We start from the raw sequence: 19,043 nt of genomic DNA, 5'->3' as shown, positions 1-19,043 counted from the left end.
CTTAAGGGGGTATTGCAGCAGTTAATATTGCACATTGTCATAAAGTCAGGACAGATTAAAAAAGAATATTCAATTCTGAAACAACACAGGCTGATTTTCAGTTCCTCTGTAAACCCCCCTGGAACCTACATTTCCCATAATTAAAACTCATTGTTGTCTTTCATTAAACCTTCCCTGCCTGCTAAATGTCTACATCTTTCAAACTTCCACATTTGTAAAGGACGTTTTCTGTCAAATCTCAGTCTTAAATCTAATTTAATAACTGATGACATCACTATGGCATCATCAGGGATATTTTCTCATCTTCACAACCACAGATATTATACGACTGTTTTCACAGGCTGAGTATTATTTGGCGTGATGAGTAAACAGAACTTTATATGTCAGATTGGTGGAATGCCCCCTAAAAGGGGAAATAAGAGGGGGATTTTATTTCATAATTATTTCATAATGATAAAAGATAGAGAAAAGCTTTTTTATGTGATCATTTACTTCAGATTTGACAGTTATTACAACTGTAGTCAATCAGTCTTCTGTTGACTGAACACTTGATTAATAGATGTTGTCATTTCATCACTAAAACAATCAGGAACTACATGAGTCCTGGGTCCAGTATTGTGATCTCACTGCACATGACAGCCACTAGATGGCAGTACTGCCTCAAGCAGGACTTTAACCCACATCTCACCAGAATCCATGACTTTAATGGCACGACAAAGCCAACATAAACCTCTTTGACTGATTTTATGAGTGCAATGAATTTTAGATCAATTCAACAATGTCCAACACCTGGCACAGCGAAGCAGCTCCATCCCAGAAGCTTGTGGCACCTCAGAAGCCATCTGGGCACAAAGACCCAAAATCTGTGTTGAATCAACCTCAACCCCTACTTAAAAACTGCTATGGTATCTTGTGCTGCAATGATAAATTCAACATTTCCTTGAGTCACAAAGAAACACCATTATTTAAAACATGCTGCCTTCAGCGAGTTGTTGTGCTGTATAGCATTACCTCTGCGTCCGAGAGTGGAACCTCAGGGATATAACGCCCCGGGTCATAGGTTTAATATCCAAACCACAGGATGAATGTGTTTCTGACCAGTTTAGCGGCTCGCCAGGGGTTCCCAAACTGCTTCAAAAGCCATTAACGCCTCCTACAGTGAACAGAATGGATATGGTGTTTGTGGTTTTGTTTGAAGGCAAAGCCCTCCTCTTAATGACCTTACTCTCCCCTGGGCTCTGAGCTCATGACTTATAGATTGCACCGGCTGTGTTGACTCAACTGTAAATATAGTTCTCTTCATAAACACCATAGGGTTATTATCATGGGTGCCAGCCTGGGTTTTTATGTGATATATTGACGCATGAGTAACAGTTTTGAGGCTGAATGGCATTGTTTTGATGTTTGGACGGAATGAATGGTATTGTTTTGGTGTTGGGTGTGAAATACCCATAAAGTTGATCTATTCTAAGGTTTCGTCATAATGAAGGTAATAACCAGATGGAGCAGATTTTAAAAATTAGATCCTTTCTCCTAGAGAAAAAAACAAATTTGGGTTCATAAGTCTTCTTTCCCTCCTCTGCTTTTCTTTTTTTTTTTCCGTATCTGTTTGTCATTGATGGCAACATGAACTGTCCCTGTACAGTTAGAAGACAACGTCTCCAAGAAATTGTTTCTGCAAGTTAATGACACACAGACAGCTGGAGCACATGATGATGTGTCTGCTGATTCAAACAGATACTCAAGGTTACAGGCAGGGCTGTACTGTAGTATTTGGGCCTGCTCACAGTCTTGAGATGTTTTTTCTATTATTTCAGAGCCTGCTCTACTGTCACTCAGCTGTCATTGTTAATGTACAAATGTGTGGAAAGATATCATACACCCATAGTTATTATTATTTGTAACATTGTGCAAGAATATTTAGTTTCTAGTAATTGCATATATATAATTACATTACATATTGTTTGTAAATGAGCACTTTTTGCCCTATTTTGTACTTCTGGTTAAATGCCTTACATCATTTGTTGTCTCAGTGCTTCTACTTTGTGCAACAACAATAAAGTTAAATCTAATCCAATCTGCTCTAATTTGCTGTGTTATTATCATAATTTGTTTTTTAAATGCCAGATTTAAGCAGATTTATGTCGTTTCCTGTTTGTTTTCTAAATCCAAATGATTGCACAACTGAGTGACAGAGTTATATCACAGATGACTCACCATGAACAGCATTGTGAAGAATATTGAATGGAAATCGTTTTGTTTTATTAGACTTGGTTTTGACTCAATCCTGAAATTGCTCAGACTCAACCTCAGTGGTCTTTACAACAGGTCTGGTTGCAGGAGGCATCTGTGTATATTTTTCTCCGCCAACTGTAAAAATGAAACAGCATTACGAGTTCATGAGTCAAGTCGAGACTTAAAGGATAATTCCTGAAAAAGCTTTGTGACTGAGGATCAAAGTATCTTTTAATAGCTGCTGTCTCAACAAAAGAGAAGCAACTGTATATTTCCTTTGACACCAAATAAGCAAAGACACATGTACACATTAAATATAAATCATTTTATAATATACAAATTGTACAGATGTCATGAACAATAGGAATGTGGACATACTCAGGATAGCAAAGATAAAGAATACTTTTTCTTCCTCGATAGCAAACACTGCTATGCAAGTGACGACAGCACATGATCAAAGATACTCAACATTCATGATGGCAGCCGAGGTGATAAAAAACTAACATCAGAGACAAAAACCTAAGAATACATTTTCCAGAGGCTGTGAGCAAGCTAAAGTGACAACACAGAAAAAAAATGACGGCATCCTATTGTATCATGTTCTGTCATTTCTACTCTGCCCATTTCACATCATAGTAGCACACAGGAAATGAACCATTACGTGTTTTTTTTTTTTTTTACAGCATTACCAAGAACGATTGCACCAGCGCCACTATTGAGGCTCAGAAACAATTATGCTGATATAAGACAGGAAACTGTATATTACCTTTTTTTTTATACACAAATGGGCAGAGAGCTGCAAATGTATATTTAAGTGTAACATTAGTCAAAGGTCTCCTTCTTTTCACGGACGGCTAAGTTAACATGGTTCAGCATCATTTAACTGATGAAGTGTCAGATCCTGCCTCGCTTTTCTCTCCCTGTCTGTGTTTTTCTTCTTTTTTTTTTTCATAATACCAGACAAAAAAAAAAAAATCATAATTACCCACAGTCCCTGGAGTGTACTCATGTCAGAGGTTAGACTGCACCGCAACCAATCAGCCCTTATCAGGGAAAAATGGAGCCCTGAAGGCCACGGCCTCAGGTAGGACAGACGGATACAGGACCGGTTGTAACTTTTGTCAAGGTTACAGTCATCCATGTCTGTGGATGTCTAACTGGAATGTAGTGGGAGTCGAAAAAAACAGTCATGTCGGATGAGATCACTGTGCTGCTTTACTGATTTTCCAAACTCTGCTGCCCTTGATAAAGTGGAATATGATCTATCTGTTTTCACAGGATGCCAAAAGGGAATAAATGTCACAGTTTTTAGATTAAAAAAAAAAAAAGGAGAAAGACAGGAATACTGAAATAAATCCATATTCATAAAACAGATGACAGTAAAAACATTTATCTGTGCATGGGGGAGATTGAAGAAACCGATTAAATCTGACAAAATAAGTTGACCGGGATTCAGCTGGGAAATTTCTCAAATATTCATAATGATCTCCACAGCTATCAGAGGCTGTCTTTTGGTATTGCCTTTCATAATTCATATTTGTCATATTCTAACAAAAGCGTAGAAGTGACAGCTGGGTGTTATTTGCTCCCCAGCAGTTGTGATGCAAGAGGCAGCATAAAATATTTCTTGAATACAATAAGTGCTTATTAAAGCTCAAACAGCCGAAAGCTAAAAGCAGCTGAGAGAATGAAGGTAAAAATAGAAAAGAAAATACCACAGAGAATATTATGATATGACTTCATATCTTAATTCAATATCGGAGTGGTTATTTTTCATGTGCTCGTGCAAACTCCTGTTGTACAGCTGTGGAAAATCCATCCTGGCTCAAATATGACCCTTGACCTTGTCTGCCATTAGCGATGACCTCACGCTCACAGGTCTGGGCTCCGTCATAGTGGAGGGCGAGAGGACAAGGAGCATATGTTTTAGGAGGTCACACACGCGGTGACCCCTTGGTTTAAAACCAACAACAGCCCTCGGGAGGTAGCTCGAAGCGTCAGTCAGAAATACATTTAGCAAGCTTTAGCGGAACAGCAGAGGCAACACAAAATCCACAGTAAAATCATACGTCTCTTAAAAAAACAGAACACTCACAATAAAAAAAACAAAACAAAAACGAAACATGTTTAAAACATGTTACATCTTAAAAATAAATCCAGAACATATTACCTTCATATAGACAAACACTTCAAATCGTTTATCCCCTCTCTCTGAATTCCAGTAATTAAAACAGGGAACAATAAACTCACCTTCAAAATACCAACACTGACTGTAGCAAAACTTTCCTGTTTGACTATAACAAACATATAACACTTAAATCACCATTGTGCCTCTAAAAGACATTTCTAATAGCAGATTGTGGGCCATTTACAGTATAGTAATAAGGCTAAACTGGTCACAGTTTTATATTCTACTCTACACACAAGCATTTGCCATTTTACATTGAAAAAAATCTCAGCGGCGGGTGGATTAATCCCCCAAAAAGAGAGCACTTCAGCGTAATCGATCTTACTTGTGTGTAATTGAGGAGTCTCATTCCCAAAATGGAGACATTTTTCTTGACCAAGCTATCATCTATTCTCATAAAATAAAAGATCCAAATTATGACAAATTACAGTCTACCTAAAGCGGGACAGCAGGTAGTTTAAGTCATTGATTGACCAAATGTTAACATTTTAATAAATAGGCATATTTTATGATGGAGTGTGTGTAATTTCTTTGCAAAAATTTAGCATTTTTTTAACGAGAACTCTTCCTCCTCAGTGCAAATGATTCCCCATGACATCACCGTTAAATCTGAAGGCTATTTGCTTGACATACTGAGGTGTTTTGCTGTCAATACCTCCCCCAATAAGTGACCACCATTATAAATGCATGATTCCTGACAGATACCCCACTGACAAAATCCATTAGTGAGCTAATGAGAGCTCTATGCTGTTAACGTTGTCACCCCCCCCCCCTCCCCACCCCCCTTTTTAAAACAGAAAGCTACACGATGCCATGAAACAGCACATTATGAATTGGTTATTGTCAGAAATGATGTCTGGTAAGAGCTGGAGGTAAAGTAATGAAGGAAATCTCAACGGGGAATGTGGGACGCAAGCGGCCGTTACTTTAAATGAGCCTATTCATTTCTTTTATTTGACTCCCCTATGCTCTGTGGTCTTTCTCCTTCGCTCTCAATCTCCTTCTTTGTCTCAATGTTTCCCTCTTAATCTTCAGTTTTGGTCTCAGTGAACAACAAGCCTTGGTTGTGGCCACACAGATTAACTTTGTTTCCATTCTAACAAGTGCTTTTGTTTGTGGCTGCTGACTGGAAATATCATTAAAAATGTAACTTTGAGCAGAAATAGATCCTCACTCGGCTACATAAAACCTAACTAGGTGTGTCTAAATATGAGTTCTGTCCCCGAGCTGCAAACATTCAGCTGAATTTCACATCCTTATCTAACTTGGCTTTGAATATGGAACATTCTGTATGCAAGGTGAGCTTAGCACACCACACCAAAGAGTGATTATCGGCTCTCTTTGAAGCACTTGACGGCTTAGAGCTCAGCGTAAACAATTATCTCTTCACCCTACTTTGGATTGCCTGTCGCAACAAATGCCTTTCCCATCACCTCTACCAGTGTTCTCCTCCAAGTTCCCTCCACATCACAACTTACTATGGTGCACAGAATGAAGGAACAGGAAATGGTGATACAATCTGTGATCACATATGACGCTTTTCTGCCATTTGTGTGGATGAGGCAGGCCAGTGTCTTGTCAAAATTCTGGATTTTGGAGCTGACTTTTTCCTCAGCTTCAAAAAATGAAAAGAGCGGCTCAAACTGCTCAACTGCAAGGTGAAAGTACCTCTTGTAACAGGTGCTATCTGGGTCTCTAGGACAAGACAAGAAAAGCTAACCATGCTCTGTTCTCCCTCTTACTGCAGGACTTACTTTTGGGGGGTTTCTCATACTTTTCTTCAAAAGCAAGCAGGGAACTTTCTGCGATCCACATTTATTTTCAGAAACAATGTCACTGCTGTTATTTCAGGTTATCTAATTAACCCTAATTGAACAGGAGGATGATGTAACGCTCCTCGTCCCCTTAAAGGCTTGGTCACACCAGAGAGTGGCACAGTGAAAACACTGTATGTGGTTCTGAGTACTTTCAAGGCTAATTTTGTGAATTAATGGCGATGAACTGCTAACACGCTAGCGATAGTCAGTCACAAGGGCTGTCTGAGCTTTCCTGGAAATTGTTCCCAGAATTCAATAAAGAGTTATTGGTTACTGTACCATTGACTCCTGTCTCAAAACTATCTGCAAACCATACCGCTTTTGTGGAGCCGTTCATACTCCGATGGAGGAGGTTAAATAAAGGTAGATATAGCAACACAGCTAATAAGCTATGAGAGCTTTCTCTATTTTGGACTCTCTGTTCCTCGAAAGGTCTGCAGTCAAGACAGCTTGCTATTGGTTAGTGGTGTGAATTTGTGTGTCAACTCGACACAAAAAATTCTTGTAGATTTATTTCGCTGGCATGACCAAGCCTTTAAACTGTTGCTCATTTTTCTTAAGTAAAAGAAAAATGTGCCCTACATAATCACAACATCATTCTAGGCATTCACCTCTCTGTTGATTTTCATCCAGTTATTCCAGTGACTCCATGTTGACTATCCTGCACCAGCATCTCCTGTCTTGGATATATACATTCAGTATGTGTGGTTATACAGTAGGACTGATGTCTGCGGTTACATGAAATTGTTCCGTAGCTACACAAGTCACAGGGGAATAGTCTATGAAAGATGGTAGGCTTGGAGAATGCTGCAGCAATGGAGATCGAAGCCCCATTAATGTGGATCAGGGATAACACTGTGAACCAGTTCTTAAGATGGGGAATTTCAGAGGTAGGGTGGGAAAAAAACCTTGACTTGGACTATTCTGGGCTACTCTTCTGGGCTTTGATTAGTTGGTGTGGCCTGTGAATCTGACATGATATCCTTGGCGATGACCTCCACGCCTGCTGGTTCTTCTGCCTGGCATTTGATCACGTTCTCTTTGCCCTCTTCTTTCTCTTCGTCCGTATCTACTCCATTCTCGATCACAGCTTCAGCTTCTGCTACGCCCTCTTCCTCCTTGTCTTTGGTCTCGCTCTCTGTTTCGACAATCGCGACGGTTTCTGTCACCTCCCGGACCTCTCCGTTTTCTAAAGGCTCTCCGTTCTCTTCTGATCCCTCTTGGTCCAGTGCTATCTTTACTTCTTCTCCCTCTTCTTCTGTGCCGTTTTCTGCTCCTTTGTCTTTTGTCTCTGCTTCTCCATCTTTCTTTTCGACAGTCTCTATGCTGATCTCAATCCCATCATCAATCTTTCTATCTTCCTCACAACTTGCCTCCCTTTCTCTCGATGTCTCACTTCCTCTCGCTGCCTCTACCTCTGTTGTGTTCACCCTTTCATCGCTGCTCTTGTCTTCCTCCTTCTCAACCTTTTTTCTTTCATCAACAATCTTGGGTTCTTCTGCATCCTTCTCGATTTTTGTTTTTTTCTTCTTCTTGTTCTTTGCTGTGTCTTTGATGCAGTTCTTGTTGGACTTGCTTCGGGGTTTGAAGATCAATTTCTGAAACATTTGAAGTTTACATTAGCATTTTTCTGAGATGCATTGTAACTCTTTAAATATACGCCTGAAGCAGTACACACAGACTTAATTAAGAATGGATCACAGTGGATCTAATATTGCACTGGGATAACTAGTTAATTCAAATGAGTCTCATTGATGCAGGGAAGGAAATTGAGGCCATTTTGAGGGTAGTTATTAGTGGCCTCAAGGCCTGCAGTCTGACCAAATAAACATGCAGAAATTTAATGCAATATATCCTCAATTACTTGTACAACTTCTGCAGGGTTCTACACACTGCGAGGATATAGAGAACTAAGATAAACTGCAAAGAAACTAGCAAGAAAATCTTGTTAACACTAGCAATTCCCTAAGTCTTCAGGCCTATTAAATGTGTTGTTGTGATGGCAGTTTAAATTCGGGTCACAGAAAGTGTCAACATGGATTCATTCCACTGCGGACAAAGGTTAGCTTTAGAGGTTATCTCCACTATTCAGGGTTGCTAAGATAGCATTACCAACCCTGCTTCCCCAAACAACAAATTTGGCCATTTCTGAAGAATTCCTGGTATCTCAAACAGAGAGGGGTTTATTCACATTTTGGCAGCGCTGTGTGTGTTTGTCTGCTTAAAACAAAAACAGCTGTGGAATTGGAGGTGGCAAAAGGTGATGTTGGCCTTGGATATATGGTGAACAGGTGACAGAATGACTAGTGGGAGACTCCACATTATAGCCAAGAACAACATGTCCTCATACTGAAATGACAGAATAGGTCTATTTCCAATGACTCCTTAAGTGACATATATGAGTGTTTTCAGTGCCCTCTATAGGACAGATGGGGACCAGACCAGCACTCCATAACGACCCAATATGCCACCTTCTAAAATAGGACCATAAAATGCTGCTTGCCAAAATCATTACAAATCACTGTTAATTGTTTTATGGTGTGAAAACACTGTGGTTAAGGTCTGGTAAGGTTTAGGCACAAAAGCCACTTGGTTAAGGTTAGGGAATGATCATGGTTTGGGTCAAAATGATCAATTAAAATGTGGTTTGTACTTCCTTTAGGCAAATAATCGACATAAAGTCACCTCAGATTGACATCTCTTTATCATCTGAACTGCGTCACTTCCTGTCGCATCCCCTTCCACTTGCGTCATAATTACTAAGGCCACTAGATAGCATAAACATAACTATAAGTCGTTTTTGTAGGCCTGAATTTTAGACCTACACTGTCGCTTTTCTTGTGTTGACTAGCTGGCCAAGAAACAAAGAGAGGACTGTGAAGTCATGTACCTTGGATTCCCTCCTCTTTCGGCCCAAGACTGGTCTCTGCAGGAAAACAATCTGTTTGGTGGACAGACTTCCATCACTGAAGGATGAGGAGACAGAGACAGACAGGGAAAAAGAAGAGAATATGAGCTGAACATGTTTATAATTTAACAGGATTGTGAGATTATTTTATTTCTTTAATCTTTTAGTTCTAATTTATTTAGAACTATAAAAAAATTAAAACGAGAAATGGAGAGTGAAATACGCTTTTCCCATCTGTTTCACATTTAAAAACTGACAGATTTTTCATTATTTATTGTTTTTATTTTTATTCTTGAAAAATACTGTCAAATTCCAAGATAAATTTGTAAAATGCATTAAGAGTTAAATCCTGGGATAACAGTGATCCACCCGGTTTGACCTTCTATCAAGATAGTCAAATGATTGTTGGCCACTGTTCATGCTTCACACTCTTATCTGACAGCTTTAAGGATATTGGCTCACATTTGTGACCTAACCTCTTTACTGCGGTCATCTGTCAGCATCATTTCCCCCTGTACATTTGAGTCTCGCACAGAACCGGTTCACACGCAAAGAGGCGGATTTTTAAGTTTGCCTGAATGCCTGTGCTTAACTTGTGAACATCTTCTCCTTCTCAGAACATGGATTTCTTCTCTATTCCTCAATTCCCCAAACAAAATCCTCCATCCCATGCACATGTCACACTCCCGTGTTCTGAGAAGGATAATCTGCACAAGTACTCGCGCTGACAGATTAATCATGGCAGGAAATGCAGATTCATCTCTGAGTGGGCTTCCTGTCTCTCATGCTCACTCCCACTCTTTCGTCTGCTCATCTTTGCCATGCACAGCCCTTTTCTTAGCCGAGTGTACACTCATTATTTAGCTGCCTACTCTGTTTTACCTCACTGCTTTTATCACCTTGTGACAGCCTGATTTGTGACAGTTTTATTGTTTGTTTCTGCTTTATTCCTTCTTATTTCTCTCTTGCTATTATTGGACATGGCTTAAAAGGAGATATGTTGTCCTGTGCTATCTGACACAAGTTCAATAACACATGCACACATATGCGCACACATACACACAAAGGTTAGATGCTGTCTAAAGTTAAGCTGCCCGCTCAGCCTTGCACATGAGGAAAGATGGCAGGTTTATGATCACTGCAGAACCCTAAAAGCCTGCTACAAATCTTCCCATTCTCAACATCAAATGGACTTGAGACTCTTCCAGCAGAAGGCTTACTATCTAAACCATCCAAAGCCCACCACAACTTCTTTTTTCCATTACCTCCTTCCTTCCACCATTTATCCATAAGCTATTTTCTGGGCTGTCAAGAATGCTGGACGGCTTCCTGGTGAATCAAAGCTGAAAACTAACCCGAGTTCCCAGCAAAAGCCCCAGCCCATTAAACTAGAAAGGAGTGGATGGCTTAGAAAATTACAGGCCTTTACTGAACCTACTCTTGGCTGTCAGTGTCAGCCGCACTATTATAACTTGAAGCCATAAAGAACAGCAATAGCCTGTGTCTATTTATGGGTGAATGTACCTGTTGGTGGCTTCATCTTTAGGAGAAAAGCCTGCTAAACTACTCCGGTGCAAAGTGCCATTTGAAATAAAAAATTACAGACAAATCAATACTGCACCTATAATGCAAATATAGATAAAATTAAGACTCTATAATGTATTTGTTGATCAATATTTAGTCTCCAATAAAGTTAGATACCTGCACTAATTACTTGATTTGTCTGAACCTACCTGTTTCTTGTTCCAGAGTTAATATAGAGAAATTCACATTTACTGTAGTTAATGGCTCTAAAAATGTAATTACCATCTACATTAATTGAATGCGGCGAACATGAATGCATGCTCTGAGACAACTACATGAATTAATGTTGTGTGGAGAAGCTGCTGAGCACCAGTTAGCATTAATTTCAGACGCTGCTGAGATCACTGACACTTATCCGATGCCTCCAGATGAGTGCAGGCTGCAAACCATCAGACTACAAAAAGCGTGCCTTTGCAAATTCGCTATTTAAAAATGGAGGAGTCAACACCACAAAAACAAGTGTAATGAGTATTACTAATCTGAAATAGATCATCAACCATTACTTCTGCACGCAAAATGTTTTCGAGGCAGGGAGAGAAATGAGCTCCGTCTTGTACTGTATCTAGGCCGACTCTGATTAATTAGCCATGTTGCGCTGTTGTATTGTGGCATTTTGAAAGCGAGGAGAGAGGGAGGGTAGGTAAAAAAAAAACAAAAAAACAACTAAGGATGAAAATAGAGAGGTAATTAATCAGCTTTGCTGTGAAAGAGCAGTAAACATGAGGTGGGGGCAAAGCAAACACTCGGTCAGTGTGCTGATGGAAACATCCACACTTCATCATATGACACAACACATCATAATATGATTAATGAAAAATACAGTGTTAGCATCTCACTAGTTAAAGAGCTACTGACTGACTATACCTTATTATCACTATATGTTAGTATAATAAGTAAGTTATACTTATTAACATCTAGTTATGTTTGTGCTTGTAATATCTCTCTTGCTTTTGATATTACTATTTTGCCACACTGGCAGTTGGTTTCAGTTTAACACTCAGTTGCTAGTAGCAACCACTGTTGGTACAGTTTAACTGACACTGTTACATCCACCATTTTGTGAGCTTAGTGACTAAGCAAATACTGAAAGACTGACAGACAAATTTCCAATGTCGGAATAAAATCATGAGAGTTTTGCATGCTCCTGTCATCTCAATCGTTCGGTGTAGAGTGGTCATAAAACTCAGTCCGAGCTGTCTTAATTCAGCCTTTTTCACGTCTTGACGTTCTGATAAAATCAAACATGCTTAACATTATTGATTTTTTGTCTTGGCTCATGCAAATAGTGAAGTTCAATGATGTGAACATTGTCAACAACCAACAGGTGTACTCTCTCCAGCAGTAAACTGAGTAGCTAGAAAACATAGCGGGGACTCCAGGGAGACGCATCCTTGCTGTCCCTGTTCTCTCCACCAGTGTTGTGTCCACACTCTTTGGTGTACTCTTCTTTTGCTGTTTTTTTTTTTTTTTTTTTTCAGAACAAACCACAAGGACATCTGTGGCCAAAATCTGCTTCTGTTTCTGCTCCATTGTTCAACAGTTTTTCTTGTAAATTTCCACCAGGAGCAAAAAGGAATCTAGTTGTAGTCTTGCAAATAGCAACCCTACAAGATCCCCAGTCTCATAATGATGACACACCGTCTTTAGATGTGAGAGGGTGTCAGACTTTAGTCTTTTCAAAGACTTTTCAAAGTCTTCTGGTGTATGGTAGGGTTAGACTGAAACTAGACTGTACCAGAGTGATATATTTAACCTATGCAGTACATAATCAGCATATTGAAGAGCAAATTTTGGTCTCAAGTGAAGCCCTACAGTGTGCCTGAGAACATGCACGGCCTTTGACCATAAGCGGATGTACACTCATATAACAGCCATGAGTGATGAGTCAGCACAGGCTTAGCTGAAGAACCGTTACATTTCTGTGAAGAGATTTTCCACCAACAGTCACAGCTGCTGCTTTTAAACCTTCACTGCTGCTGCTGCCGCTGCTGCTGCTGCCACTGCTGCTGCTCAGCTACAGCTATGAGCTCAGTCTGAATTGCCGCAGATTTAGGTCAGTCTCTTCTAAAAAGCTGTCATATTTCTTTGAACAACAACCTGAACTGACAATGTTAAAATTTATAACATGTTCCAGTTTTCACAGGCAGGACACATAATGCTTTAAATTGCTATGACTGCACAAGAGCCAGGCATACGGTAGTATACACCACAGTAGGTGCTCCTACTATCCGTAAGTTTGGATTTTAAGTTTTCTAGTTTTCAGTAATTTTTTTTTCAGAAACACATCATGTTACATGAAGATCTGCTTCCCCACAACAAAACTAGAAGATGTCAATGGTGATATTTTTAATTTTTCATATTTATTGAAAGACAAGAAAAAAAAAAAAGAAAAAAAAAAATACATATATATATATATATATATATATATATATATGTGTGTGTGTGTGTATTCTTTGTAAACACTGCAGAGACAGAGCTGTTAGTTCAGGTAATAGTTGAATATAAATCTTGCAAAAAACATATGGTTATCCTCTGAAAACCACATAACACTCTAAATGGGGCCATTCGGCATACTTTAATACTTAGGTATACCTTCATACTTGTGATACTTAGATTTTGAATGCAGGACTTTTACCTGTAACTACATTGAGGTATTACTGATTTTACTTAAGTAGGAAGCTAAGAAGCAGGTTCCTTATGGGTCCTGAACCCTAAAAGAACCATGTAATCCTTCAAATGTCTGAACACTTAAAAATGACTGTATATGAATTACAAGGTTTTTGCAGGACAGAGGTGCAACTCTTGTAAATTACGCAATTATTAGGCACTGATGTTAGAGATTTAGCACCATGGCAGCAAAAAATAAGGTAAAATATTATTTACTGTATTTAAATTGTATGTAAATGGCTAAACAGTTGCACAAAATGTGCAAGAGGCTTTTAGTTACTGTAGTTGCAATTCCTACTGGTTGCCAACAGAGGTCATTAGAGGTCAGAGATTACTTAATGCCCCTTTAATAGTCAGATGAGGGTCATTACCTGTTAGTCTTGATTACAGGAGTTGGCAGCACACAGGTGAGCCTCCAACCATATGTGGCTAGGGACTGCAGTAGAGGAACATAATCAGCCTTCACCTGCAAACCCTGAGGAGAAAACACAATGTCCATTACAACCTACAATCAACCCAAACAACCCTAAACCAGGATATAATCCCAGCCCTCTCCCTTTCAATGCCACAAATACACAGCACATTGAATAGCATCAAAATTATGTAGCAGAGTGCATTCGCTACTGTGATTACAGCTGTGATGCATCAAGATATGAGATGCAATCAGGCGCTGTCAGCATCACTTAAAACTCAAATCTCAGTTAAAAAAAACAAACACCTCTCAGATACGACAGCTTTTATATGATGTATATGGTTGCTGTCTGAGAGGTTGTTTTTGAAAGCAATGTATATGGGAAAGAATAAGTGCTGATATAAAAATCAACTGCTACAGAAATTCCCTGGTTGTCATGAGTCAACATTCATGACAAGACATTGTCAGCACAGTAAGTCCTTGAGCAAATAGATTGCTTATGTGAAACTGCTCACTTTGTGGTGAACGTTTTGATGCTGTTTGTGCCACCATCACATGAGCCATCGTCGCATTATCTCAAGGACAGGTTTAAATCGAGAAATGGTCAAAGCATAAAAATGTAAATTCGTATTATTGTATGTAAATCAAACTGAATTACACACAGATTACTTAATCAGAGACGTGACACACCCATAAATGCAGCTCTGTACAGAGTGGAAGTGTGTGCGGTTTGCCATTCTTGCCTTGATAGGCACCTGCCGAAAGTGAAAAACCACAACGCGTGTCAGTCAGATTGATCATACCTAAAACAACATATACATTCCCACGCACACACACACACACACACACTCACACACACACAGCTGCCAGTTAGTAAGAGACCTCAAAGAATGGCTATATTGGTAAAGGTGTGGATTATGCAAATAAAATATTTGAAAGAAAAGAGTAAAACCATAATCTCACCATATAGACCATTACCTTTTTTACATAAATTCCAGACCGTTACACACGGTGGTGAAGTGTGAGCACTGATATGAGTCAGGAAGGCACTGCACATTAACGAAGTACACCACACCACAGAACTTCACAGAGTCTATTCATAGTGCGCCGATCAGCTATACAAGAACAGAGACTTGAGAACCTACACACGCTATTTTAGCCTTCACTGTACTGCGAAGTGTGAAAATGTTTTTTAATTAAAGCCACATCAACAAGGTTTTCATGTGAATATACTGTGCACCTGCCTTCATCAGCCTCTATAACATCAAGGCTACATTAGATGAGTGTCCCTTTGTCCCTGAAGGAGCCAATGTGCAGTAAAAAAAAAAAAAAAAAGGTGACAAATCAAAACTTACAGGTTAGAGATAGAGAGAGAGAAAATCTGAGCTTAGAACTAAGCATCTAAACATCACCTTTGATTTCCTTTTTTTCTTTTGATATCCTACTGTATAAAGTATGACAAACCAGCAGTTTGTGTGGAGTTTAATCAAGACACCTTAGTGTTAAATTTAGGGTATTGAAGTTCAGAAACGTTGAAACCGATACCTCTCACTCCTGTTTTGGAACCGCAAAGGCTAGCTGTTCACAGCAGCTCTCCTAGTTACGGTGTAAACTATTGTAAATAACACAGCTTCTCGTGGTAACCAGGATGCTAGTTTGCAATCTTGCAGCAGTATTTTCTGCTATTAACAGTTTTCTAAGGATGTTTTTTTAGCAGTATCTCTGTCGCACCCAATCAGAGTAACAACATACTTGTATAAGAGTATTAATGCTTTTTTAAGGACAATTTAAAAAGGGTCACTTTGCACAAATCACATGCTCAGGTGAAATAATGAAATATTTTGGGGGAAGCAGATAAAGTATAAAATGCTACTACTTCTGTAATTCCATCAAGTAATACAGTTATTTGCTGAGATACTACAGTATAAATCCTCACAGCAACTATTGCACTCACAACTACCACTATTAGTACAATCACTATTCATATAATAACTCACACCACCACAACTGCTAAAACGAAACTACTATTACATTAATATCTGCTACAATAATGACAGCTACACTAACTGACTAACTAACTAGACAGCCCTACTACCATCATTGAGACATTACTGCAAATGTTAATACTTCTACTACTATGTCATACTACTGCTGAGCAGTTATGCCTTTATTTAAACTCAAAGAAAATCATTGAGGGCTGGCCCTCATTTACAATGATGTTGAATAAATTGTGAGAGGTACACGGTGGGAAAAGGATATACATTTGCATATAAGCTTGTAGCTTTTTGTTAAAATACTAGGTTTACTGCTTGGTGCACCCACTGTAATCACCTTCAACATGCTTTTTTTGTTTTCTGGATAAAGAGTTTAGTCAGGTGAAGCTTTGTTGAATTTCATTTTTATGGCACAACCACTTTCTCTTGTTCCCTCTACATTTAGAAAACCCTTTTTATCTATGTAAATATTGTAAATAGCATGTAAATATAAGACACACACTTCTGTTGATCATCCATTAATTAATCATTTTGTTGTAGTTGTCATGTTCCTGTCTCGGGTTCACCTATAGTCCACCTCTGGGACATAACACTCAACTACAACGATCTCAGATTATATACAGTCATAACTGAATTACAATAATCACTGGTACAACTGCTACTTCCTCAAATACTATTATAATTACTATCACAACTACAACAGTACAGCTACTGCTTTTAGTATATCTACTGATATGCCTCACACTGTTACACCTACCTCTAACACTGCTACTGCTACTTCTACAATAATACAATAATAACACACTATTTTCCTACTACTGTTACCTCTGCATCTAATTCTGCAACTATACTGGTGGGTAGTCACACAGAGAGAATGAAAGAGTGAAAGCACTTCCAAGAAAGATAGAGACTGATCAGCATGCAGTGCTCGCTGTCTGCCATGAGACAGACTTCAAATCAGAACACTTAAACCCACTTCAACACACAACGCCTCATTTTTCTTCCCCAGATTCTTATTGACCAGGGTGACAGAGCATGCACAAACAGACCTAAAGCAGTCGCATATCAAGTTGTAGGTTGCAAAGAGCTAATCGTTAGGATACAAGACAATGCTCCAGACATTGTTTAAACAGGCATTATTTTTTAAGTTCCTACAGGGAGAGGTGCATCTACATTTTTCTGGGGTTTATGTTGGAACCACTCCCAGAAACAGGCTCTCTTTCAAAGCTTGCCCGTAAAGTAAATTGAGAAATAATTTTTCTATAATGGCTTGCTGTTCATTGGAGTAGGTGAGAGTTAATCACAGTCCCCAGTGTCTGGCTCCCCTCTCTCCCTGACTTATTACGTGGGGCTACCTCGCTGCATCAGCACTCCAGCACCAACCTGTGAGCCTTAAAAAACAAAGTAATCACAATGGCATCTTTTTCTTCGATGTTATCTGAGTGACTATAAAGAATGAGCGCAAGCTGTAGTTCAACCATCTCGGCCAAAACTCCTTTAAATTAAATTAAGTAAAAAAGAAACTGTAGTCATTCAGGTTCTTCTTGAGTTCACTCCTTCAGACACGTAAAACACATTTCTACCTTGGAGCTGAGCGGACCAACCACCTTGCCAAAGGGCATCTCAGCAAGAAGAGGAGAATCTCTCATTCACTGTCACTGTCATAGTTTTCCCATCTAAAGATGAAAGCTAAAATAGCTGCTTTGGCAATAACGCACATCTAATCTTACAGTCTTTGCTGCTCAACCTCCACACCATCACTATCAGAAAATGTATGGAGATATAGTATCTAGCACAGGCTTAAGGCAAAGTTTGTTTTCAGCCCTTTAGCAGAGAGGGTGCAGCTGCAGGTCAACTTGAAGTTCAAAGTGCAGTCTGGGAGTCAGCTCAACAAAAACACAGGTCTATTGTTTTTCTTTAAATCCCCTCGGTGGACCCGGCAAGGTAGACATAACAAACCGTAATTCTGTTTTTCACCGGCTCTGAATATAGCTGTATTTTTTGCAGACTATTGGGGTCAACAGGTTTGCAGACACAGACCAGTAATGATGAAGCATATACTTTTAAAAAGGGCATTCAGATATTGTTCCCGATTGGCTAGTTTGACCTAGAGCGTTGTCACAGCAACAGAAAATTCAGCATTCACTTGTATGTTTTAAAGCTTTGCAACAACCTTTTCATGGCCATATCAAAAAAAGGTTTAAAATAGATATAAATGAATGATAAATATTACATATTTTAAAACATATTTTTATCACTTTTACATCCGATCAGTTTTGCGTTTACAGCAAGAAGTTATGCAGAGGTTATCTACGTCTCTAGTGTCAACACATATGATTTGTGCACTAGCTAATGGATCTAATAGTACTTGTAGTTGAGGGCTGACAAACTAGCATAGATGTTCCAAAAACATCTCTTTAACTTCTGGAGCTTTCAGTCTTATCACACGATCAGCAGATAAAGTTTCTCCAGCTGACATTGTAATTGTAGATGTTAATATTTCAAATCTTCTGAGCACTTTAAGGACTTCTTGTTCATGTTTTAACTCAAAATGGACAAGAAAGTCAAATCACCTTGGAAACAAAATGACAAAACAATTTCACCACAAGGTTTATTAACTGTTCTGGAGCTTTTGATCATCATCATCTAAAAATATCCCTAGCTGCAAAGGGTATATAGTAGAGTATTTTCTTATTATTTAGTCATCTACTTATTTTCTATTCTATTTTAATAGATTTTATTTATTATTGTTTCCTTGATTTATTCAATGTTTTTTTTGTCTTCCCACAACGCATCAAAAGACCATTTTCCCCGCTTAAAACCTCATCAGTGCTGAAATAATACAGCTTAGACACATCCAAATGATTCAAATTACATCCAAAACCACAACTTTTTTGAGGCATCAGCCTACTTTTAAGTCAAGATGAAACTATGTAGACTGATAACACATGGTGAGGTAGTTAGAAAAACAAAGGATCAGCCAGAGCACATACTGTAGCTGTTAGTGTTCATCATGAGTTGTCAGTGAAAGCTTTTATCATGTACTTTTGCAGGGAGAATAAAAAATATGAGCATTTGATGATTGAAACTGATGATTCAGATGGGGGTTCGCAGACAGATCAGACAAGTCATCGACTTTAAAGCACCAGCTGTAATTATTTTATTTTAAAAACAGATAAGGCCCAGAGCAAAATTCTGACATGGGGGCCCAGAGTCCCCCCCCCCCCTCCAGTGTCTC

At 38.9% G+C, this 19,043-nt stretch overlaps 1 protein-coding gene across 2 annotated transcripts in view; it reads right to left on the bottom strand.

The window, feature by feature from the left end:
• Positions 1-3,164: 3,164 nt before the first annotated feature.
• Positions 3,165-19,043, bottom strand: part of LOC137190936 (raftlin-like) — a 105,372-nt gene continuing 89,493 nt past the window's right edge. For both annotated transcript variants that reach the window (XM_067600677.1, XM_067600676.1), the window contains exons 8-10: positions 13,771-13,874; positions 9,131-9,206; positions 3,165-7,838 (exon numbers count right to left, since the gene is read on the bottom strand). In XM_067600677.1, the coding sequence (XP_067456778.1) occupies positions 7,170-7,838; positions 9,131-9,206; positions 13,771-13,874 (849 nt within the window). In that variant the 3' untranslated portion in view covers positions 3,165-7,169. The remainder of the gene's footprint in view (positions 7,839-9,130; positions 9,207-13,770; positions 13,875-19,043) is intronic.

Source organism: Thunnus thynnus, chromosome 10 (genome assembly GCF_963924715.1).
Source record: "Thunnus thynnus chromosome 10, fThuThy2.1, whole genome shotgun sequence".
Taxonomy (NCBI): domain Eukaryota; kingdom Metazoa; phylum Chordata; class Actinopteri; order Scombriformes; family Scombridae; genus Thunnus; species Thunnus thynnus.
This window is presented reverse-complemented; position numbering and strand designations above follow the sequence as displayed.